Source organism: Phaseolus vulgaris, chromosome 8, assembly GCF_051622355.1.
Source record: "Phaseolus vulgaris cultivar YP4 chromosome 8, ASM5162235v1, whole genome shotgun sequence".
Lineage (NCBI taxonomy): Eukaryota > Viridiplantae > Streptophyta > Magnoliopsida > Fabales > Fabaceae > Phaseolus > Phaseolus vulgaris.
This window is the reverse complement of record NC_143505.1, coordinates 3,717,788-3,743,827: the sequence shown is the minus strand read 5'-3', so window position 1 is coordinate 3,743,827 and position 26,040 is coordinate 3,717,788. Positions and strand designations below refer to the sequence as shown.

The 26,040-nt window shown below is 28.8% G+C and overlaps 1 protein-coding gene and 1 non-coding gene across 2 annotated transcripts; one reads left to right on the top strand and one right to left on the bottom strand.

Moving 5' to 3' along the window:
- Positions 1-478: 478 nt before the first annotated feature.
- Positions 479-2,800, bottom strand: LOC137826798 (transcription factor PRE6). The gene is made up of 2 exons (XM_068632934.2): positions 2,285-2,800; positions 479-1,029 (listed from the first exon to the last, which is right to left on the bottom strand). The coding sequence occupies exons 1-2, from the start codon at positions 2,405-2,407 to the stop codon at positions 874-876; spliced, it is 279 nt and encodes a 92-aa protein (XP_068489035.1). The 5' UTR covers positions 2,408-2,800; the 3' UTR covers positions 479-873.
- A 22,670-nt stretch (positions 2,801-25,470) lies between these two features.
- Positions 25,471-25,551, top strand: TRNAL-CAG (transfer RNA leucine (anticodon CAG)). Its single transcript has one exon. It is a non-coding gene; the product is annotated as a tRNA-Leu (tRNA).
- Positions 25,552-26,040: the final 489 nt, after the last annotated feature.

The window sequence follows — 26,040 nt, the reverse complement described above, 5'->3', positions numbered from 1 at the left end:
ACTGTTGTTGTTACTTTCCCACAATCACGCAACTACATTAGCATGACAAAAAACACGAACAAACAAAAACAAAAAAAACTGAAGTAAATGGTTCCATAAAAAATGGGCACAAGAAAATAGAGCACGCTTCCTTGAATATCCGCTACATTCCAAACTCTTTTCACTTTTCACTTGTAAACGAAGACACTTTCTGAGGGTATTTGTCTGAATTAAGTGTCTCTTTCCCAACACTAAAAGTCTAAAAGTGTGGACTTCTATATTATTTAACCAACCGTCCAATTAGACCAAACCACCCACTCACGTCAAATACTTTCAGGCCATATTATAGAAACTTGAACCCAACTTTACCGACACAATCCCATGTAATTAAAACCGGTCTGCATTACAACCTCCATTAACTAACAATTTTATCCACATAAACAAACTTTCCGTTACATTGAGTAGTGTTTAGCACGAGTTCAATCTACACATAACCTCATAATTATCTGTTTAAAAGACCACAAATAAGATTAATATATATATTTCTGCATCAAATATGCATCTGTTACAACTCTGACTTCCAAGTTCCGACCTCTAGGTGACTGAAGCCATATAAATTAAAGTACATAACTAGTAAGAAGCTTAATAAATTTAACAAGAGCTACATTTTGGCCATCCATAAAAAGAGGCACATATATATGTAGCTGGTACAAGCACTTAATTTTTATTGGCAAAAGAGAAAACAACTGGTTATGAAATGCCCTACCTGCCATACGGGAGGTACAGCCTCAAACTGCACTCTAGCTCCCTGGCTCTCTCTCAGCACACCTAGAATGAAGTACACTCTCATAATAATTAGCACTCTTTGAATGAAAAAATCATAACACTCATTGCTTATTGATTAAGTAGGCTCCTAATGATTCCAGCTTCAGCACTATCAGCATCAATTGTGGTCAACAACTGAGACAGTCGCTCACTCAAGTCACTCACCTCTCTGTGCAAGCTTCTGATGTAGTTGCAGGTTTCTTGTAGGACCTTGGACGCTGAAACCTGCATTGTGAAAAAAGTCAGTATCTTGGTTACCTGCGAGTCACTTACTTAAACATACACACATGCCGTACTTTGCATGAAATTAAAACTGCTTTCGCTGAATCAGAAGGAACAAACATATTAGACTCCAACACATGCTATCTGACCAAAATGTTGTTACTACATGCTCCAATCAGTCCTTACGGAAAGATTCGTTTCATGCATGAGTTGGTCAAAATTAACCACTTGACTACTTTCCTCCTTTTTTATGGTGTTTTTTTTTTCTATTTCTGGGGTTCTGCATTCCTTACATATACTGCTGCTACTGCCAGAGTTGTTTTGGTGTAAGCTTGATTGTTCTTCCTTTTAAACATGTAACTGTGTTATATAACTATTTAATTTAAATGTTCACTATAAAGTTAAGTAAATATTTAAAAACCACTATTCACAGTAATTATATCAAGTTCAAACACGATTAACTCTCCTAAAAAATAAATTAGCAATATTGTCGTGACTGTTGCTCGCATCTTTTATGAGTTATAAACTAACACTACTTCAGAAATACTCTAAAATTAGTGAGTATGTAAGTAACTATAGCACATCAACGTAAAATCAGTAAAATGTACCAAGAAATGTGTGCACTAAAAAATATTATATATATATAGATAGATATAGATATAAATATGTTATCTTTCTCTTTGCAAATATATATTTATAGTCAATGAGAAGGCTTTAAAGTCTGAGGGATCTGTTTAGATTTTGGAATTGTTTGGAACTTGGTCCTCAATATGCGGGTCAAATTCTGACTATCCATGACTCCTCGTTTATTATAATACAATTGACATGTTCTGCACGAGACATGCCACTATGATCGGTAGCATAATCCTACTCTATCACTACACATGTACAGCAACAAAGAAGCAAGCTGTTTCTGTGTTTGTATAAGAGATATATATCTCTATCAGTATGCGTGAAGTTGAAACTCTTGCGTTTTATAGGAGCCAGGAAAAGCTTCAGCCTAAGTTAGATACACATGCTATACCATGCCAAGGAACCCCTTCAATTTTCTTAAGAAAAAAAGTTAAAGTATAAAAACTCCGGTAACTATGTATTAATATGGTTTTAATTTGCTTCAATTCTCGCTCTAGATGTGATTTCTCATAATTTTTACTGAGGTTAATAGTTACATATATATAAATTTCGCATTTCAGAAGTGATTTTTGATTGCTGGAGACGCATTACATTTGTGAGTAAGGTGAGAGATTGAGTTTTGTACCTTGTCAGATCGCCTACTGCGAATCTCAGGAACAAGTTGGCGCAATTTGGAAACAAGCTCGATGATTTGGTCATCGGAGATCCTTGTAGACCCTGAATGTTGTCTGGATCTTCGGCTAGACATGTTGGTAGGTTGCTAGGTAGAGCTTGGTGTACTTGTGTATGTATATAATTGTTGAAAGTGCAAGCTAAGCTAGCCTAGTTTTGGTGCTATAAGCAGAGGTATGTGTGTGCGTATTTATATGTATGATAAGTTTTAGCAGGTAGTGATATAGAAGCAGAAGGAAGCAAAGAATGAATGGTTTTGGGTTGGGAAGTGAGAAATAAAACACATGGAGTTAGTGGAAGAAGGGGAAGGGGATATATAGGAGTAGGAGGAGGAAGAAGAGAAGAGTGTTGGATACGAGGGAGGTTTTGAGAGAGAGGAGAGAGTGATGAGAGAGTTATAATGAAGGAAGAGAAAGGACTATGGGGACAGGAGAGAGATAGAGAGAGTACAATAACATAGACAGCTATGTTGGATGTCAAGAAAACATTGATTTGCCCATTTCTATAGTGAAAGCACTGGCTAGTCCTACTAGTTAGTCTTTGAAATTTAGATAAGGGAATTCTTAATTAAATTAACACTCATTATTTTCTACTCTAATTTTATACATTACTTCTTACTTACATCCAAAACTTACTAATTCTATGCTATTTTTTTATTTATTCTTTTTATAACTTGCTCCAATTTGTAATTATGTCTCTACTGTATCAATGACTAAGATCTTTCATCAGATTGCTTATCACTGAGAAGTCGTATTAATGTTCTACTACATGGGAAAATTAAAGTTATTACTTCATTATCTTAATTACTACAAGATATATATTTGATGCTGATAAATCAGACTTTGGAAACTTAAAAGTAAAATGTTAAAACACCTAAGTTAAAAAGGGAGGGAGCAAGGAATTTTTTTGACAAATAACTATGTGCTAGGAGTGAGAAAACATGTTAACTCACCCCAAACCACTTTTAACTTGTTTTAATAGGCATGAGTGACAGATTCAGTGCAGAAGAAAACATGTTATGAAATATAATCCACCCCATTTAGAAATGAGTTTTAGGTCTGTCAATGGTAAAAGGATGGGGTTACGATTTAACCCACCAAAATCTGTCTGAAAAATCATCTCAGTAATCATCGATTATTGTAATTGAATTTCATTCAGAGAACCACATGGGTTCAAAATAATCCTTCACAAAACTAAAACTGCAAAACACCATAAATTGACGGGTTAGGTGAATTCGTGCAGTAAATCATTTAGTACATTTCACCATTTTTTTTTGTAATTTAGGTGGGTTGACCTAACAAATTCAACCCTTCAGGCTATATTCTTTCACCACAACTTATAAAAAAAAATCATCAAATAAAAATTAATTTTTAGAAACCAAAATAATTAGTTGCAATAATAACTAAATTAGAGATCATTTTAGAAACTACTCTAAATTAGTTTCTATTATTGTTAAATAATTTCTGAATTAGTATCTAATTAGCAATCGAGGTTTAACTACTAAATATTTAGATTCTAAATTTGGTAGCAAAAAGTTTAGTTGCTAATTAGATACCAATTTAGAAATCATTTAACAATAATATAAGCTAATTTAGAAACCAAAAATTATTTAATCCCTAAAATGGTCTCTAATTTAGTTACAACTAATTATTTTTTGTTTCTAAAATTGGTTTTTATTTCATGTTTTTCTTGTAGTGTTATGTTATGATTTTATTTGTAGTGTTATGTTTGAAAGATTATCTATTGAAACTTGTGCACAAATTTTTTAATTTGAGAGATTAATAATTTACTTTAGGAGAATACCTGAAGTCTCTAATTAATTGCATCATTACCTAACTACAATTGGAATTTTACCTCAATAGACTAAATTGACCTTTAATTTAATATGAATTTTACCTCATAATCTATTTAAGGTTTAATACACGTTTTTTATGCGTAGATTATCAAACTAAAATTGTTTGTTAATTACAGAACAACTCTGAACATATATACTTAAAAGAATCACCTAACTTCTCATATTTATTATTCTTTATTCATATTTCTTATTACTAAAAATTCGGGACAATATTTTTTCCCCTAAAATCTCATGTGCAGTAACAATTTCTACTATTGATATTTTTTTATATTTTTTTATGAAAAAAAAGAATAAAATAGATATTTCAAAAATGTTTAAAATCTTCTACAAAAGAAGAGTGGAAAGTAGCACAACCCTAAAAAAAACAAGAATTTTTTTTCTCAATAACGAAAAAATGAAATAGATATGAAAAACTTTAGGGGTGTCACAATCCTTATACAGAAAATATTAAGATTAATCACTTACTCTATATAAAGGGAATAAATCAATCATAGTAAGAAGTCTCTTTCACAACAATACCAAAACCTAAGTGAACCTAAGTGGAGGCACTTACAAAAAATTTAATACCATAAATAAACTTTGTCATTCACAGAAATCTTGATCAAAACTATATAGGTAAACACAAAGTTCGTGACAACTTTCGTTAAAGTAACTTGTACCCATCTTTGAAGTACTCCGAAACACTAAAGATATAACAAAAAAGACAATACAATAACAATCACTCCATTACATCTTAAAGTAGTTTTAACCACCATTGACAACAACTATTCCTTTAATCTTCTTTAATAAGCAAAACACAAACAAATTTTGTGCTGATTTCATCAATCTTGCTTGTCTATTTTCAGGTGTAAACCAAAACAAGAAATTTACAATAAAAACAAGACTATTTCTCATAGAGAATAATTTAAATACAAATCCAAAAATAATTTCAGAGATTATTTTTTATGTACTTAGAAGGAAGAAAACTCAATAATCAACCAAAAACTGATGATTATGTTCTGAGAGAGTTGATACACACATACACTTGTTGAGTTGCCATTATACACATGTTAGGGTAAAATGTTTTTTAAATATTGAGCAAAATAAGCTACACCCATCTGCAAAGGACAAAGTCGGTCGTTCAATTAGTGTGTTCTCTTCCCTCGTTCTTAATAATAAAAAACTGTCATGTAAATAAAATTAGAAATAAAATGGGTAACTTTTTTCTGATGACAATAATGCTACTCTTCTAGTAAAGCAAGCATGTCGTTTTTTAGCAAAACATAAGGAGAGTTGGATTGAATTGGAGTATCCAAAGAGAAGAAAAGAGAGGGTTTGGAAAAGGGAAAACTGAGTTATGATGGTGTAATTATAAAAGAAAATCTTGAAAGAAAACATGGAAACGAAATAGTTGACAGAAGGTACGAGTAAATATAATTTGAATTATGAGCATTAATTGGAAGTAGAAAAGGAATACATATGAACAACAGGGTAGAACAAGGGAGAGCTGGAGCATATGATATCAGTTTCTATCGTTTTCTTCTGAAAACAACAAAATAGTGTATTTTGCTTGCTCTAGCATTTACAAGATCTTAAGATTGAAAAGAGTTGATATGAGTATTTGAAGTTTTGTGAATACGGAGAGAGAACGTAGGTTTCACTTCGGTGCGTGCCTCCAAATTGAGGTTGGATCTCAAGTGTGATTATAAGAGTGTGTTTGCTTTTAAGTAAACAAAGTGGACCGTCATGTACATGTCTCTATGAGCACGATCATGTGATTATGGAAAACTGACGCTCCTCATTCAGGGGCTATATCAATATTTTCTCCGCAAATCACAGAATTCCATGTGATTGTACTTCAAAACATTGCTGTCCACATCATTCACGGATTTCTCTCAATATTTCTCTCCATAAATCATATTTTTTAAACTCCATTACTTCACAAATTTCAGCTTAATTGCAATGCCCTCTGCTTAAATCCACTTCTTCCTAGCATAGATGTCTTATGTGTTTCGATTACACGCTTTTGGTAAAGTAAGTAGTCTATTGTCAATTTTATAATGCATTTTTTGTTGTGTTATATTGGTCATGACGTGACATCTTGACATGAAAATTCACGTAACATTCTCACATGTGTGTATTGGCATATAATATTCAAAAGCTAAAGTTACACATTTGCCATTCATATTGGCTTATCAACATAATTTAAGAATATTTTATACTTGTAGTTTTTCATTCAATTGTTTTTACTAAACTTTTAAGGGAATACAAGCCATATTCACTTAACTTTTATTTGATTACTTCTATAAAGCTAAGGGCTTTATACAAGGCTTACATACTAGGGTACACATATAGCCCGTGAACCATTAAACAAAAAATAAAACACATGTAAGAGAAAAATATTTGTAAAAATGTGCATTCAAGTTATTACTTCAAGTGAAGCGAAGACATATTCAAACTGCATAGAAAAAATGTAGTCCAAAAGGACATAACATACCCAACCAGAAAACATGTAACAACCAAATACGACAGATTCAATGAAAGATGTTTACGTACATGGTAATGAAAACACTAAAAGAATTTGATTTCACCTTTGAGACGAAGAAGGAATAACCTAGAATAGGGACCTTATAGTTGATGCGAGCTTATAGGTGACAATGTGGTAGATAGGTTTCAAGGGATTGGGGGGGTGATGCTTAAGTGGCAGATGTTTAGCTGCACATGGCACAGTGATGGAGTATTTGGTTCATTAGTTGGTGTGGCAGGAGTTGGTTCAATGTGTTTAGGTGCTCGATCATGGCTTTCATTGGTCTTTTCAAGGTGTAGTTTGATGGTGAGTATCGAACGATCTAGCTAAATTGTGCATGACAATCCGAGATGTTTGTGGTTCATGACTAATCTTTTGTGTGGTCTGGTTTATAAGCCATGATAATTATGTGGTGTTGTTCGTAGCATTGTCGGTTGATAGGAGAAACGCCGTGACTATGGTGCTTAGATTGGGTGATGACAAAGTGTAAAGTCATCATGCTAGCTTGTCAATACCACAATAGCAAAATTCATTACAAAATTTATGACAATGTAACAAACTAGACCAAAGTGTTGTACAATCAGAAAACACTACCATGTAACATCATTTAGTTAACAAAATACAAAGTTATCAACAAAATATTAAGATGTCCACAAAATACTAAGTCGTTAAACATTCACATCTCACTGGAATTCCCTTTAAAATCACCGGCTACATATAACCAAATAAAACAACCAACAAATTACACATAATTAATATGAAACTTAGAATCTAAACTCGTCACTCCTAAAAATCCTTATATGTTCTTCTAGTTTAAGAAGTTCGATTTCTTCTGTTTAGTTGCAGATTCCATTTCTAGAGGTTCCAACCAAATCATTGATCAATTAAACTATTTTAAGCTCAACATTTTTGGACTCTTCTCATTTGGATAACACTACAAGAAAATCATTAAATAGAAACCAATTTTAAAGACAAAAAATAATTAGTTGTTATAGTAACTAAATTAGAAACCATTTTAGAAACTAAAAAAATCATTGGTTTCTAAATTAGTTTCTATTATTAATGAATAGTTTCTAAATTGGTATCTAATTAGCTAGCAAGATTTTTATAGATACCAATTTAGAAACTATTTATCAATAATAGAAACTAATTTAAAAATCAATAATTTTTTTAATCTCTAAAATGATCTCTAATTTAGTCACTATAGCAATTAATTTTTTTTTCTTCTAAAATTGATTTTTATTGAGTCACTATAATAATTAATTTTTTTTTTAAATTGATTTTTATTAAATGATTTTCTTGTAGTGAAGTTGAAAACTTAGACATTAATACATGTCAATAAAAATTACTTTAATTAAGACAACACAATATCACATACATTAAAGATCACTAAAATAATAAAAAACAGTATAACAAATTGATGGGCTAAGGATGAGGTACTCGTACATAAATACTCAAGTAGGATTTTCTTCACAGGAGTAATACTCTGTATGGACATCATTGCATAAGATCGCACACTCACTCTCTGCTATATTTTGTTCAATGTAAACAATGCAACCTTGCTATTTTTCTTGGTAGTAATAGGTTTCAGATATTTATTTTGTATTATTAGATTTCAATTCTAATGATACTCTTTTTGGGGCTTGTTGTATGGGATGAGAGGCTAATAGATAATCTCTATATTTTTTTTTTACATGAAACATTCCTCGAATATTCCATTTTTTATTTATTTCATTATAAAAAAAAATCAGTCTTTATCCTCTAATATCACTAAAAAATAATTAAAAGTCACAACAATTTTATTAGATCCACCGTTTTTGAATTTTTTTTTAAGAACAGAGTTTAAGGTTAATGTTATTGGTGATTAAAGAAGATGAAGTGGTTTGATATTATTTATTTCATGTGCAATGTAAGGCTAATGAAGTACGTTTATATAGGAGGTGTTAATGCAGGCTGGTTTGTTAGTATTGGTCTGCTTGGTTTAAGTAATACAAATTCAATCTGTGGATTCGCATAAAAATCTTAAAATTTTTATTAAAAATAAAAAATATATAAATGTACATGTAATATATATAATATATAGAAAAATTGGATGAGAAAATTTTGTTTTTTTAGGATATTTCTTCCTGTACTCTATCAAATTTCTTCCTGTACTCTATCAAATTTCTTCTTTCACCTCATGAATTTCGAAATTTAATTTCCATAACATAAAAGTAAATTTCATAAATAGAAATATAGAAAATAAAACTCAATTTCATAAATAAAACATGAATTTCGAAATTTAATTTTCATAACATAAAAAGTAAATTTCATAAATAGAAATATAGAAAATAAAAATCAATTTCATAAATAAAAATATAGAAGGGGAAAAAATCTGCAATAACCTTTTCAGAACAACTACTTTAACTTTTGAAATTCAATTTTGAAATTTGATGTTTCAAAAAAAAAAGTTTGAGGATGAAAAAAAAAATACCTTTTTTATTATTATAAACAAAAAATTATCGAAGAATAATACAACTTTGTAAATATACTTGCTAGAATGGGTACCAAGTCATTTATAATGTCGTTGAATAGAAATAATAATAAAAAAATCATCTTACTAATTGTTACAATCTATATAATATTAATTTCAACTAGATATATTATAGCCAAAAGATTCTACGACAAAGTTAAAATATAAAAAATAACAAATATACATGTGTAAGGAATAACTATCTATAGAGATAACATTCATGATTCTTATTACATAATAAAAGTTGTGTTGTTGATGAGATTCACCTTGCTAGTCCATGTCCAACAAAAGAACTTGATATTTTGAATTACCTTTCCGACATAAAAAAAAAAATATTCTCTTTAAAAATACAACTATTTATCTCTTTCGATATCCATATAACAAACAAACCATAAAGTTTGTCATTAAAATTTCTTTACCCCACCAAATCCAAAAAAATGAACATAGTTTCGTGTTGTATTGCAATGTAATACATTGTCATTCTCATCCAAATATAATACTTGTTCCATATTGAATCACATTTTATACATGGGTAAAAAAAGTGTTCTATCAGTATCATTATATTTCTTTCAACAAAAAATATAATAAACAAAAATAAGATATTTAAAAAATATCTCAACCTTTATAAAAAAAAAATATGATGTCACAAAATCATACATTCCTACATCCTACGTAAGAGTGGTCTGAATATTGAACACTCAATGTACTATCTACTAATATCATTCCATATCTCCACAAATTAGACCCATCCATAAAAGATAAAGATCTCTATATAAGCCTAAGAAATATACTAATTCAAGTTGTGCTAAAAAAACATAAAAAAAAATATGAAACACTTAGAACATTTTGGGTTAAGACACACAACGCTTTCTTAATTATTCTATGTTGTGATTCTCTTCTAATATAACCTCCAAGTAAAGTATAACATTGGACGTAGGATTTTACTCTTCCATAAGCTGGTGAAACTTTGATTTTGTTGTTCTACTTCTAGCCTCAGTTTTTTTCGATATCATGAATAAAAGAATAAGGAGATTTATACTTTTCTTCCTTCTCCATTTCTCAAAATCATTCATTCCTCTTGTCTATATGTATTTTCATAAATATTTTTTTTATCAATAATGAATAAATAAATTTTAAAAAAAAGTATTTTAAAAATATCTCTTTTATCGACAATAAATAAATAAATTAAAAAAATATTTTAAAAATATCTCAATCCTTTAACAAAGAGCTAGCTTAAAAATAATTCTCTGCTAATTCAACAAGAAAGCATTCTCTGTTCAACTTCCTTCGAATTCAAACAGTTTTCTTTTTCACATCCACCAACCAGCTTCATTCCCCTCGGATATTATTAATGAATTGTGATTGCTCTTCTAATATTAAAAACAATCTATTATGCTTCTGAGCTACTCTATTTTTTTCCATCTATTTATAACTTTGTGTTTGTTCCCATTTCTTATACTTATTTGTAGTAGTAAATCAAATCAATTTTGAGTACTTTCAGGATCACATACGTCTGTATATACTTCAATTGAACCTTAATTCTATGTACAAATTTTCTAACACACAAAAACGGAGTCTAGGTATATATGTTAGCAGAATGTATCATGACAATCAGTCAATATGTTTTATAGTAGCAAGTACATGCACACAGATTCTTGTGGATTTTATTCACACTTTCTGATTTTTTTTTTTAATGTCACAAGCTAGACTGAAGTTATATTTTAGTTACATTATATTCTAAGCTTTATGTTTTTTTTTTTTTTTTTTTTATGTTTGGCTACTCTCCCATTATTTCATAATATGTGGCTTTTATATTTATCTCATGAGAAGTATATGTATTTTGTTTATAGCTGAGTACTAACAAATGTTAAGTGTTTGGATGGTAGTATATTTATTAATTTTTTACTGATAAAAAATAAATAATATTATTATCACAAAAGTTATGTTGCAATTGATAATTTTTTTAACAAGAAAAAAATATTAACATAAAAACTTGTAAATATTCTAAAAAAATTAAATGCCATTGTAACCATTCAAAAATATTAAAGAAGTTATTAAAATCGGACAAACAAATTATAACAAGTAACTGATAATCAAATACTATAAATGAAAATATTTTAAAGTAAAAAGTACCAAGAAAATACAATAACATTTACATTTTGTAATGTTATAGGTTTTTTTAAAATATTTTTCAAATTATTTTGAAGGATTGCTTCATATATAATAAATATTTAAAGAATAAAATATTTGAAATAAATTTTTAAAAAATAGTCATTAATTTAGTGTTTTATAAAAAAAGTATAATGTTTGTTCTTTTTTGTTTTCTATGGTATTCTTGCGTTGTAATGTTCTCATTTTATTTCTTTTATTTTTTGAACTTATCATTTCTACTTTTCTGTAATGGAAGTATATATTTATTTATATTATCATTTCAATATTTATAATAATTTTTGGTATCATATATTTCTTTTCAACTTTGCTATTTTATTATGTCATTTTTTTCTCAATTATTATCACCAAAATTAAATAACAATTAATTTAAAAAATAATAATTAATTATTATATTAAATATTATTTTATAAATTAAAAAATAATTGCTATCTAAAATAATTTTATTACTAATAAAAAATTATGAATTAATATTTAACATTAATTATCAAATTTTTAATTATTAACTATTTTATATACTACATGACTGTAAAATCGTAAACGTTATATAAAGGTGACAAAGATTTGAAATCATTAAATTGATGTTCAAGCTTGACCTTACGGGGGCGTAGACTTTTTTAACTGACCCAACATATTTTCTTTATCTTCTTTTTGTTGATTACTTTATTTTTTACCGTCTCTCAGAATATAAGATCAATAGTTAGTTTTATCATTTGTATGGGCATACTATTTTTTTTATCAGTAATAAATAATTGGGAACCACTTCAGGAGTGGTCCAACCTTTATACATAAATAGCTAGCGCCTTACCAATCTCCAACCAAGGAATACCTTCCAACTTAAATAAGGAACAATCAAAGCAACTCAAGAAAGCATTAAACAATCAGCCTCATACAATCCACTGGGTTCAAAACCCAATTGGAGTACGTAAAGAAATTACAACAAGACTTTGCAAAAATCCAAGACCAAACATTTACCCGTACCAGTGCAAATACCTCGAGCGCATCTACCACGCCCCTGTCGAAGGTCACCGAGTTCCTATGTCTCCAAATTCCACTCACAACACCAACCCAAATCGCCCTCCAAACGTCATTAACCACATCAAAAGCCGAACACAACTTGAATTGTTGGAAGTTTACCAAAGGGTCCTTGTGAATAACAAACGACACTCCAAGCCACTCAAAACAAAGACACCACACCCGTCAGGTAAACTCGCAGACGAAAAACAGATGACATGACGACTTTTCCACCTTCCCACACAAACCACACACCAGATTCTCAACCACCACCCCTCGCCTTTCCAAATTTACCCTAGTAGCAATCTTATTCTTCATCACCCTCCAAGCGGGTCATTTTAGTATAATAAATAAATAAATATTGATATATTTTTCCTATAAATAGATAGAATTTATGTGTGATGAACAATCAATAAAAACAATTATTATATAATTTTTTTAAAATTAGTCATTATATTAAATAAATTAATCATTTATATATGAATTTTTAGTATAATATTATTTATAAAGATAAAAATGAAATGGCTTTACTTGAATATAAATATTACAATAGCATATTCTAAATTATTCCAATAGATATCTTCATGGTAAAATAAAGCAGTTTTGCTTGAAGTTTTTTTTTTTTTTCCTTTTTGGTTTGGGAATTAGTCATTGACTATTACTTGTTCAATATGCATGTCAAAGGCAAGAAGCAAGACATATAATAATTTTTTTTTATATGAGTTAGAGTACTCTTATTTATATTTATATTTTTTTATTGGAAAAAAAACTTTTAGATAGTATTCATTATAAGTCTTAAAGGCATATTATCTTTCAATGCTTTTGTAAGCTACTCTCACAAATTATAGTTAAGTTTCTTATATTATTCAAAAATATATTCTACATTTTTTTAGTGCAAAAGAATTTTAGACTAGAATATGAAAAACATATTTTATTTATTTATTTGTAATATTGTAAGTCAAGCAATGCAATGAATGTTAAAAGTATTAATGACATAATTTATTTCTTCAATTAGGATGTCTATGGTTTTGATAGAAGAATACACTTTTTCAATAGTCACTAAAAATATATGAAACTTCTCTATTAAATGAATGACATCAAGAAAAATTACATCTGTTTGTTTTGTCATCTTATATGTCTACAACAACATAACTACATTTTGTGCTAACATAGGATCAAAACAACCTACAATTACCTTAGTTAGACCTGATTGTTGAAAAATGTCCATTGACTTGAAATATTTATCAAGCTCTCTCAATTGCTTTCTAACTACGAGTTTTATGTGTGTTGTCATCCTCTCTATTATTCATGATTATCTAGAATTTAATTGAAAGGTGTTTTGATTTCAAATTCAAAAAATATTTGTTTTGGAAATCATTATTAAATGTTTTAATGAAAAAAAAAATATAAATTATTATTAAACTCAACTTTCGACTATATAGAACATACCGGAATAGAAGGTTTTATTATAAAAAAATGTGAAAAAAAATGGAAAATGAGTGTGGAGTGGATAAAGAGGGAGAAGTAGAAAATGAAAGAGAATGGAGAAGGAGGACCCAGGAAGGATGATGGAGTTTGTGTAAGAGCACGTGACGATGCTCCATAAAACCATCAAATTCCCAATCTCTCCTATCCTTTTCACCACTCCAACATCAAGACATGCCACGTGGCATGTCGTCTCCTCCAGGAAAATTGCATGTGCTGACCTCAGGCTCAGATCAGACCATTGCAACATTCTTCTCTCTCTCTCTCTCTCTCATTTTTCTTCTTCACTCACCTTTTAGCTTCCTCTCAAATCCGTCAAATCAACCCAAACACTTCTATTTCTTTCCCTTTTGTTCTTCTTAACATTCGCTAATTTCGTCTTCATTAACGATTAACACCCTCTTCTTCACACAACGCTTTTCATTAACCAACTCTAACTCTTCACCAATTATTGCATCTCACTTCATACACTACCACTCCAACCAACAACTTTCTATTACACATTATAATAACACTCATTTTTCTTTTTATTACCTTACACTATAAATAATTTTTTCTCATAATACATACTCACTCAATATCTTTATATCACAAAATAATATATTAATGGCTAATCATATTTTTAAAAAATCGTATAACATTTTAATTTATTATATAATAAGTAATTGGTCCTTTTAATAAATCGGGTTATAATAATTAATTTATAATTTAAAGTAGTTAGTAACTAACATTAATTTTAGATATAATTTAGAATACATTTATTAATAATATAAATTATTCATATACTAATAATTTTTTTTTCTAAAATAATATTTAATTTTGTTAATATGTAATTAATTATTTTTATCTAAAATTAATATTTATCTAATGATTTCCTTGTAGTAATCAATTATAATAATAACAAAAATACTTTTTATATTAGAAATATATATATATATATATATATATGCGCTAATAACTAAATAAAATATTAATTAGAAGATGTGATAGAGTGAAAAAAAAATAAAAATTAAAACCTCATATAATAAGGGTAAACATTATTTTACAAGTTTGTTTTGTAAAGTTAAGTTAATTTTAAACTTCATTCTTTTAAATGGTACCATTACAATTCAAAATATATTATAGCAAAATGTTGAGTCTCGTCACTCATTATAGATTCTCTACTAATCCCACACACAAGTTGTGACTTTGACATGAGAGGTATAGTAAAGAGTTCACACCCACTAAAAATAAAATAAAATTATAATATATATATATATATATATATATTATCTTACAAATTAGTTTGATAGAGTTGAATTATACTTAAATTTTATTTTATCAAAATACTACATTGTATAAATCTAATTGTTTGCTCATAATAAGTAAGTAATTATATATATATATAAAGAAAAAGTTTCGTAAGAAATAAGACATTTAATAAAAAAATTATTTATATTTTAACCAATATATGAACTTTACCTTTTTAAAATTATGTGAAATGTTATATATTTGATTATTTTCATTTATACTTATTAGAGTCTTTGATATTTTTGAACTTTAATGGTACTCATCTTAATTTATTTTTGAATAAATTATTTTTTAAATTTAAATTTAAATTTTATTTCTTCGTATACCTTTTTGTTAATTTTGTATCAGTATTAAATATATTAGTTAAAGAATAAAGTTTGAAAGCGATTTAAAAGATTTGATGGACATCAAAATAGAAATGATGAATTTCTTCATAGTTATGGGTTTTCTAATTGTTATATTTGATTTTATTTAATTAATGATTATTATTATCTTTTATATTTAATGTTTATGTTGTTATAATTTTAATTGTATTTAAAAATAATTATTACAACTGAAAAATACTACTAATTATCTCTCTAAATCCCAATAATTTTGTTTATTTAACATATATTGGTCTTACTGCATACATCAGCTATTTGATTTTTTTTATGCAATTTATTAAATTTGGTTATCTCATTATTCAAATCACTATCAAAAATTATGAAATAGAAATCAATTTCTAGAGATCAAAATAATTAGTTGTAATAGTAACTAAATTTGAAATAGAAATCAATTTTTAGAGATCAAAATAATTAGTTGTAATAGTAACTAAATTAGATATGATTTCTAAATTAGATATTAAAAATAATACTTTATTTAGTTAAAGGTATAATCTATTTAATTTTTTTAATAAGCAAAAATAATGATTAAATTGGAAATAGTAGGAGTATTCGAATTTATATAAAAAATGAAGGAATATGAGGATCTCACGATGGTATTTTATATAAGTTAACCAGTCATTATTTATTGTTGATGATAAAATTATGATCTCTATTCAAAATCTCTCACCAAAAATTCAGCTTATATTAGTAATCTATTTGAATATAATTGTATTTACTATTTTGTTACATAAATGATCTGTTTTACCAATATTTTCAAGCTAGCAATACTTAATATACCTTATAAAAGCTTTTGAATTTTTTTTAAAAAATATAGTTTTTATAGAAATAAGCTCACTCACCCTCTCACGTAAAAATAAAACCTTCTTTAAGAACTTAAATCTGACCTTTCTATTTTGTAGAAAATATTGACCTAATTAATCAGGTAAAAAAAAAGTCTAAGCTAACTTAAATTAAATTGTATGCGATTGATTTTATCCCTCATTATTAATTCAATAAAAAAAAAATTCACTACAAGAAAAATTAGAATTACATATGACCAAAATCCTTATTTAAGATCAAAAGTTCGTATGTAAAATATAGTTACATACAAATTACATATGGGTAAAATAATTGATAGTTAAAACTTGGTAGCTAATTAGATACCAATTTAGAAACTGTTTAATAATAATATAAACTAATTTAAAAATCAAAATTTTTTAATCTTTAAAATAGTCTTTAATTTAGTCATTATAACAACTAATTATTTTTTTATCTCAAAACTTATTTTCATTAATGATTTTCTTGTAATGAATCTTCAATCCAAACACATTATTTTCTTCACGTTTTTCTCTCAAATTCTCACAGGTTGACTCTCTCAAGTTCCGATATTCTCTCTCCACTCCAAACATTTTGGAGGTGTAAACTTTTTTTTAAGGAAAAATAAAATAAAAGACTTCTTAAACAAGTAGTTAGAGGTCAAACACTTGCTTGTTCCATTCTCCTAATTATCATTAACTTAAATTATAATACAAAATTATTGTGGGCTCATGCTTAGTTTGAAGATCACACTTTCGTGAAAAGGCATAAGGAATATTAAATTATTTATTTTTAATATTTTAATATTTGATATAAGTTTTTAGAGTAGAAATAAAAAAATGATTAATCCTTATCTTCTATTAATAATTTCCCTCTCACCATAGCAGGTTGCTGCGGCTAAGAAGATGGGAGAAAACTATATCCCTATTTCATTTTTTTATGGATTAGAGGATAAGCTCATGAATAATTAATTATAAAATAGAAAAGACATCAAAAAGTGAAGAAATTGATATTTCATGCAAATTTAACTTTTAAAACAAAAAATTTGTGGCTTCTAATGAATACGTTTGTATTTTTATTTTTTGTGGCTTCTATAATGAATACATTTTGTATTCTTTTATTTTTCTAAAGAGGGACAAACAACCTAACAAATTCTCAACATGAGAGCCTATTTTTTTTATATTATAAATTAAAATATATAATTTATGGGTGAGATTCTTACTTTTTTTTTCACTCAAATATTTTCAGTAATTTTACTCATCTCTCGTTTAGATATATATTTCTCCACTGCATCCGCAACTAGCTGTAATTTTGCATCTTAAATATTTAAAATTATACTTGCTATATTTTTTGTTGCATTATTAAAAGTATTTATTTATTATAAATTGTAATCATATAAAAGCAAACATTGTGGTGATGAATAATGCAGGAAAAAGTAAAATAGAAATTAAGTATATTGGTATTTATATTTGAAGCAAAATAGAGAGAAATGTATCACAGCTTGGATATAGCTGCATTCTCTAACGGTCATTGGTTAGGATGTTGGGTGGTTTGTTCAGCTATTGCTATTGTAACCAAACCACCACCATTTGTCATTTTCATTCTCTTAGAATCACTTTTTAGTTAGGCCTTGTTTGTTTTCACCATACCCTTATCTTATTTTTACAAATACACCTTATCTACCCAATTTCCTAATCATATTGGATAGAAAATGAAAAATAAAATACTTATATACGTAAGTAAGGAATATGTTATAAACTAAGATAAGTCTATTTTTCAGACCTCTTATGGCACGATAAGTCAAACACAAACATTCAATAGGATATGCTCGAAATGACTCTGATACTATATTATAAAGTGGATTTTAGGTATAACTCAACCCCCATAAAACCGGCTCAATAACCCACTTATATACTATGAAAAACTTTAATCTCCAATAAATACCTTTCTTTATATGTTTTAACATTTTAAATGGGAACAAAAATTTATAATTTGACATGATTTCTTTCTTTCTTCCATCCTTAATCCGTTTTCTTTTGAACCAAACTAGGATAAGTTTTTTTTATTGAAATCAATGAAAATAGATATATATTCGAGAAGGATAAAAGAAGGCATTTATTTTAATCTTTTTATTTTTCAGCATCAGTGGTTAATGAATTGGATGAATGAAAAACATTTGGGGGGTAATTAAAGAAGAAGAAAACATATGTTATTGTGAAAAAAATTTGACAAAATATTCCCCTATTTACATGTTTTTATTTAGAATAGTTGTACAATATATTACTTTCATAAAATAAAATAAAATCATTTTATTTTATTTCATATAAGATAATGTATAAAACTTCTGAATTTGTAGAGATTTTATTTATTTACTATTATTTAATTAATTTTTGTTCTTAAAGGAAACATGCCATAAAAGAATAAAGTATGTATGAATTAAGGGACCATGTGAAGAAGATTTAATTTAAAATAAAAAAATGAAGATGGGTTTATATTTGGTGAGGAATTGTGAACATGTCTATTCTTGATTTAATGAAGGCCCCAATATTGCTTGAGTAAGTGGGATGGTGGTGGATGAGGAAGGTTGCTAAGTGAGGCAGGAGTGTAGTGGTGATGGTGACACAGATGTCGGAAGAATTAAGAAAGATGGGACGCTGGTACTTTTCAGGAACCACAAATTTAGGGAACATAACCATAGGATACAACTCTCTACAATACCTGACTATTTAACAACTTTCATAAATTAGCTCACGTTCCCATTAACTCAATACACATATAATTTTCACACTACAATCACTAAACGCAAAAATAGAGATCATAAACCTTCTCTTTACTTATTGTGCCTGTTAGAAGAGATAGAGAGAGGAGATAGAAGAGAGATAAAAGCATAAAATTGTATTATAAAAGTGTGAAGATATAGAGATAAGAAAACGTATATAAATATATACGTAAATTAATTACTAATTGTCTAATATTTCTCTTTAAACTTATGGTGGTGAAGATATAATCATAAGTTTAGATCTAATGCACTGAAAGAAAGTTTAGAAGTGAGTTTCAACTGAATATCAGCGACTTGAAATTGAGTTGGGAGATGCAATAGACTAACATGTTTTTGTTGAATATGATCTCTAACAAAGTGAAGATCAAACTCAAAGTGTTTGGTTTGTGAATGCATGACAGTGTTGGCAATGCACCTATGTTGTTTGAAAAGAGTTGAGGTTGCAAAGTAGATATGTGAAGTTCATGTAACAGAGACTAAAGCTAAAGAACTTCGGTGAGAACGCCAACAATGCTTTTGTATTCCGCTTCAATACTACTGCGTGATACAACATGTTGTTTATGTGAAGACCAAACAACCATATTGGAACCAAGATAAACACAGTATCCTGTGATTGATTTACTTTCATCCACATCACTTCCCCAGTCATCATCACTAAAGGCTAGAATACTTGAGAGTTGTGTTTAATGAGTAAACCATGTGAGGATGTGCTGGCAAGGTAGTGAAGAATATGTTTCACCACCTTCTAGTGATGTTCTTACGGATTATGCATAAACTGACAAATTTTATTTACAACAAAAGAGAGCTCAGGGTGTGTGATGAATATATATTGAAGAGTGTAAGCAACTGAGCGATATAAGGTCAGATCTTCCATGGCAGATGAGGTATCCTTCTAAAGATGAATAGTGGACTGCATTGGCATGGGAAGGGGGTTTGATGATTGCATGTTTGTGCGACGTAAAAGATCATTGTTGTACTTGGTTTGTGACAATAGAATATCACCATTCTTGAGACGATTGACTTCAATGCCAAGGAAGTAGTGTAACAGGTCGATATCCTTTAGAGCAAAGTAGGAACTTAGTTTGGATATAAGAGTGTTGACTTCGTGCCTTGAAGATCCTATTATGATAATGTCATCAACATAGATTAACACAAGTATGGTATATGAAGACATAAACTTGACAAATAAAGAGGTATCACTGTTGGTTGAATGGAAACCAAATGTGTGGAGAGTGGGACTTAGCTTTTGGAATTAGGACCTTGGAGCCTCCTTTAAGCCATAAAGAGTTTTTTGAAGTTTGCAAACAAGATGAGTAGATTAGGATTCAAAACTTGGTGGTTGTTTCATGTACACGTCTTCTTGGAGGTCACTATTCATAGATGTATTATTAACATCAATTTAATAAATAGGCCATGCAGAGGAGACAACATGAGACAGTACAACACGAATGGTTGATGGCTTCACAACTGGGTTGTAAGTTTCATTGTAATCACATCCTTTGGTTTGATTAAAACCTTGTGCAACGAGACGCGCTTTGTGTCTTTAGAAAGACCCATCAATATTGTATTTAAACAACCATTTGCATCCAGTAGCTTTGGCACCAAAGGGAAGAGAAGTAAGGGTCTAGGTGTGATTGTTGAGAAGGGCAGCATATTCATCACGCTTGGCTTGTAACCATGAAGGAGATAACATAACATTGTGTACGGTAGTGGAATGGGAGAATGTAAAGTAGTGTGAAATTTTTTTGGTTTGAAAACACCTGTTTTTAGATCTTGTCACTATGGGATGGTTATTGACAAAATTATGAGCAAGAACATTGGGAGATGAAGAAGAAGTTGGAGAAGAAGTAGGTGCGAAAGAGGATGTGGTATAAGATGGAGAAGGAATATTAGTAGGTGAAAGAGAAGAAGTGGAGATGTTATGAGGTAAATAAAAAACAAAGGACACATGCAACTTAAGAATGGCTAAAGGTGGATTAGGAATGGCAGAAGCATTATTGTGGGATGCATAATGAATTTGTACTCAAGGAGATTGTATGGAAAAATTTCTTCATGAAAAATCACATGGCGAGAAACGTAAGTCTTACCCATGGAGGAGAGACAAAAGTAACCTTTATTTTATAAGTTGTAGCCAAGAAAGATACAACACGACAATCTGAAATCCAATTTGTGTTGATTGTATGGATGAAGCAACGGAAAACAAGCACAACCAAACATTTTGAATTTTGCATAATCAGGTATAATATTAAAGAGCATTTCATAAGGAGATTTATTGTGAACAATAGAAGAAGTTAGAACATTGATATTGTGCATGATAATGGTAAATGCTTCACCCCAAAACTGGATTGGTAAAGATGCAGAGGCAAACAAAGTTAATCCCATTTCAACGATATGACAATGTTTACGTTCAATAGACCCATTATGTTCATGAGTATGTGGGCAAATGAAAGGATGATTGATGACTTTTTACGACAAGTGCACCATGTTGTCAGAAGTAATAATTTGTCCCTGATGATAGACATCGAACTCACAAGGAAGAGTTGAATAATCAAGTAATAGATTCATTAAATATAAAAAATAATAAAAGTTTGTTGAGATTTGTTATGATGACAATGATTAATAAGAAAACAAGTCAAATAGTTTGTTGTTTCAATTGGAAAAATAGAGATTGGGTATCATCTTTCTCACTCTTTTGTATTTTGATTATCATGACAATATTATGTTTAGATATCACCTCAATACATAAGTTTGAACAAATTACTCTCAATCCCAAATCCCAAATGGTAGAATTAGCCACACATGATGACATGATGATTGTTACAAGCATGAATAACATGAAAAGAAGATCCAAGATGTTTCTTATTGACGACTGCCTCCTCTAATGTTTCTCACACCTCATATTCTCCCAATTGAGTTATAACTCACTCAATTGTATTTTCCTCTTAATCTTGCACACCTAGAGTTGTGCCTCAAGCCCCTCATTTAACCTAATTGACGTAATTAATAGTTGGGTCTGGAGTGCATATTCTCTAATGGGGATTTTAGTTGGTTGAAAATGAGTATTGTTGGTGTAATCAATGTAGCATTTTTTTTGCAGTGGTCTATGTTTTTTTTGTGCTTGTTTGGTTTAGAGTTTTGACCTCAAGCCCTATAAATGGTATTGTTCAACCATAGTTTTGAAGAAATTTTAGGTGTTAGAAGCTACGAATTTTTTTTATAAGAATTTATGTATTCCTTAAATGCTCATATTTAATTAATTTTTCTTTATCAATAAAAAAATTAGTACAAAGTATAATTTTTATAGGAGATCCATAATATTAAAGATTCTATTTGGAAGGATTCTCATCACGCAAGAATTCTCTTGTAGATTAAAAAAATCAAATGTATAATATTATTTCACTTTTTTTAACAAGATTTTCGTATAAATTATTTATTATCGATAGATGTGCAGAAGAAGGAGTATACATCATGTGTGTATATTTCCTTTTTAATATAATTTATTATATATATTCAAATTGATATCACCAATATTCAAATCCATGGTTAAGGAATGCAAGTTATGTGAGTCAATGTTGTTAATTAGTAAATAGTTTATAGTTTTTTTATCAGCAAATAGTTTATAGTGATAATATTTGAAAATACTTTTTAATTATTATTTTATATAAAACACCATAAATTTGATGGATCCTTCTTTTTATTTTTATTAGAACGACAACAATATCTATTCGTTTCCCCATGTTAGCTTGATTTTTTTTATCTTAAACTTTTTTTACTATATATATCCCACTTCGGAGTTATAATTAATTCATACTTTTGTTTTTTTATCAATACAATAACAACATCTATTCGTGTGAATAATACTCCAAGTTCATGTATACTAAACGTATTATTTTATTTGGCAAGAAGAATCCTTCAACATATCTATATAGTTTATGCAAAAGAAAACATCTATAGTTAAGCTTTGAATATGTAGGCATATAATATAAGTAGCATATCCAACTTTAACTGTCGAAGAAATCCCATGATTCGTTTTTCTCCATTTACGGTTAAAAAGGACAAATTACTAGCCTGTTTGAAACCGACAAGAAGTTGGAAGTTAGAATCCAATTGAAATCATGATAAAAATCGAAAACCAAAGCATAGATAGGAAATCTTAAAAGTACTTTACTAGCACAATTCCTGAAAGCAATGCGTGCGCAGCTCAGTAACATGGTTACTTTAATTTGAAGAAACTCTCCAACATTAGTCCAAACTCAAACCCATCAGATATAGTAATTAATGAATTTGTCACGCTAAAGAGTAGTTTTGATGATTCAGGGTGCTAATTATAGGTCCTTTTTTTCTCCTTTAAGAAAACAACAAAGTAAGGGGTTCCGACAATTACTTCAAATTTGTCTAAACTCATGCTTCAGCTTTGTTGAAGCCAAATTAAAGCATGTATCTTTCACCTACTAACAACAACAACACTGCTTCACGAGATCGAAACTTTCGGTTGGTGTGTCTCAGGGTGCAATCGGATAACAAATCATTGTCTTCGTTGACCCTGCTTTCAGATTGTTCACCACTCACTCTAAAGTTGTTATGATTCAGATCCTCTACACACTTACTTGATCATAACTACAACCTGCATGCTCTTCCATGCAGGTCAAATACTAATCACAAAAGGACATCAAATACTCTTTTTTATTAGTAAAGATGCTAAAGTTTTTTTTGTGTTTCTTTTTATATGGTCAGGTTTAAGAGAAGACTTTATTCCTGTTCATCTGCTTTTAGGTTATTTTCTATATGTAAGAATTAAACAATGTTATTTATTACTATTATTATTATCACATTCTTATTTCTACGTAAATTTTTAATATCTTGTACACTTAATAAAAATGAGAGGGAAACACTCACGTAAATAACATTAGGGATAGGGAATAGGAAATGTTTTTTTATATAGAAAGTATCTGCATTTCTTAATTCGTATGTGCTATCTTTTAAAGTAAACAGATAAAAGAAATAAAGGTAATAATTAATTCATTTTTAATGTAAATAAAATGCTAATAAATGCCGGAAAGTATTTAAGAGTAAAAAAAAATTCATTACAAGAAAATAAGTAATTAACTTCCACATATTTGCGTGGGCCAAATGTGGATGCATTTTTCGTCGACCAAACCCACGCAAAACAGATGCAAACTTAAAAAATAATAATAAATAAAGTTATAATAATAAAATTTTAAACTTTTGAAGGTTTAGCACACGCTATGCCTTTGAAGCTAAGTCCCTGCTACTTAAATATTTTGAAGGTTTAGCCCACGCTATAATTTTAAAATTAAAAATAATAAAATTATAATTAATTTATTTCAAAACTTCTAGTTGTTGAAAAGTGGTACTAAATTTGAATATGAGCCTAAGAGATCCCACAAAATTGCTGAGCGTACTGAACATTTCTTCCTCCACTCCTTCTTCTTCTTTGACCATGACCGTGCTTCGACCGTGAACGTGCGGTCATGAACATTCATCCTCCACTCCTTCTTCTTCTTTTACCATGATCGAGCTTCGATCGTGAACGTGCAACCGTGAACGGTGAGTTTCACATTTCTTCCTCCATTCCTTAATTTTACAAGAAAATATAATATTTAATGTTATTAATGCACCCTCCCACCATTGTTTCTAATCAAAACCTTTTGTTTATGAATTTATCAACCAAAAGCAATGGGACAATTAAACTTTTAGTAAAGTATGTTCAATTTTTTAAAATATATTTAACAGAATTAAGATTGATGTGTCTAATATTTAACCGTCGATCTTGATCCTAATTGAAAGAATAAATTTACACCATATTGAGAAATGATTAATTGTTAGTGTATTTTAGAAATTTTGTACCTAAGTGATACGTATTGAACCAAAGTGACCATTACAAGAATTGGGCCTTAAGCCCAATATGAAAAAAACGTATATAGTTTAACAAGGCTCACATTAAATCAGTTCAAAATTTTAAATCCAGACCCACCTAGCTCACATATTTGATCCCATTTCAAGCGTGCATTTTATTTTTTTACTTCACCACCACCCAAAAGGAGTGATCTCATATAAATTTAATCTCTCATATAAATAAATTAATCACTTTGACAAGTTTATTCGGCGATAACTAAAAGTAATATTTAAAGAGAAAAAATTGTATCATAACGCTTAAATAAATTAATAGAACCTTTTCCCACTTGTTGTAAATAAAAATTAAACTTTCCATTCAGATTTTTTTATTTAGACAAAACAAATAAAGTGCATCTGGTATAAAGTTCTTTCAACGATGACCTTAATAACTAATATTTGATTACGTTTTATTATTTATACATATCAAATAACAATGTCAAGATGGCCGAGTTGGTCTAAGGCGCCAGTTTCAGGTACTGGTCCGAAAGGGCATGGGTTCGAATCCTATTCTTGACATGAAAATCTTTTTTTCTAAATTTTGTAATGTAAAAAGAAAAAAAAAATATACAAGTTAAAATATACAATTTTAAATTTATTCTTAAAAATAAACTAGTTCTATTTTAAAATTTAAACCCGCGTGATTTAGGTTGGTCCATGCTCAACTTTAATAATGAGTGATACTATTTTGACGAAACTTTTAATGGATGAAATGAATGAGTCTATATAATATATAATGTGTAGTGTTTCGGCTTTACCTAGTCTTTTGTTGCATCTCCTATTTTGAATAAGTCAAAAGTAATGCTAGTTAAAAAGGTTTTGCTTCAAAATTCAACTTAAAATCTTAAATTATCATTTTTCTCTTGTTGTTTCTAATGTAAACAAGTAACCAGATTTTGATGATCTTTTTCCAATCAATGGAATTAACTACCCTATATGACCTTGCCCTACAATCGATCTAACTTCACACAAAACCTTTTTACATACAAATAGTAATTTTGTTTGTCT

What these genes read in the sequence shown, in the direction of transcription:
- LOC137826798 (XM_068632934.2), bottom strand. Translation starts at nt 2,407, where the DNA reads ATGTCTAGCCGAAGATCCAGACAACATTCAGGGTCTACAAGGATCTCC. An exon ending in GCAGTAGGCGATCTGACAAG is followed by an intron (nt 1,030 to 2,284) that starts GTACAAAACTCA and finishes TTCACAATGCAG; the next exon opens with GTTTCAGCGTCCAAGGTCCT.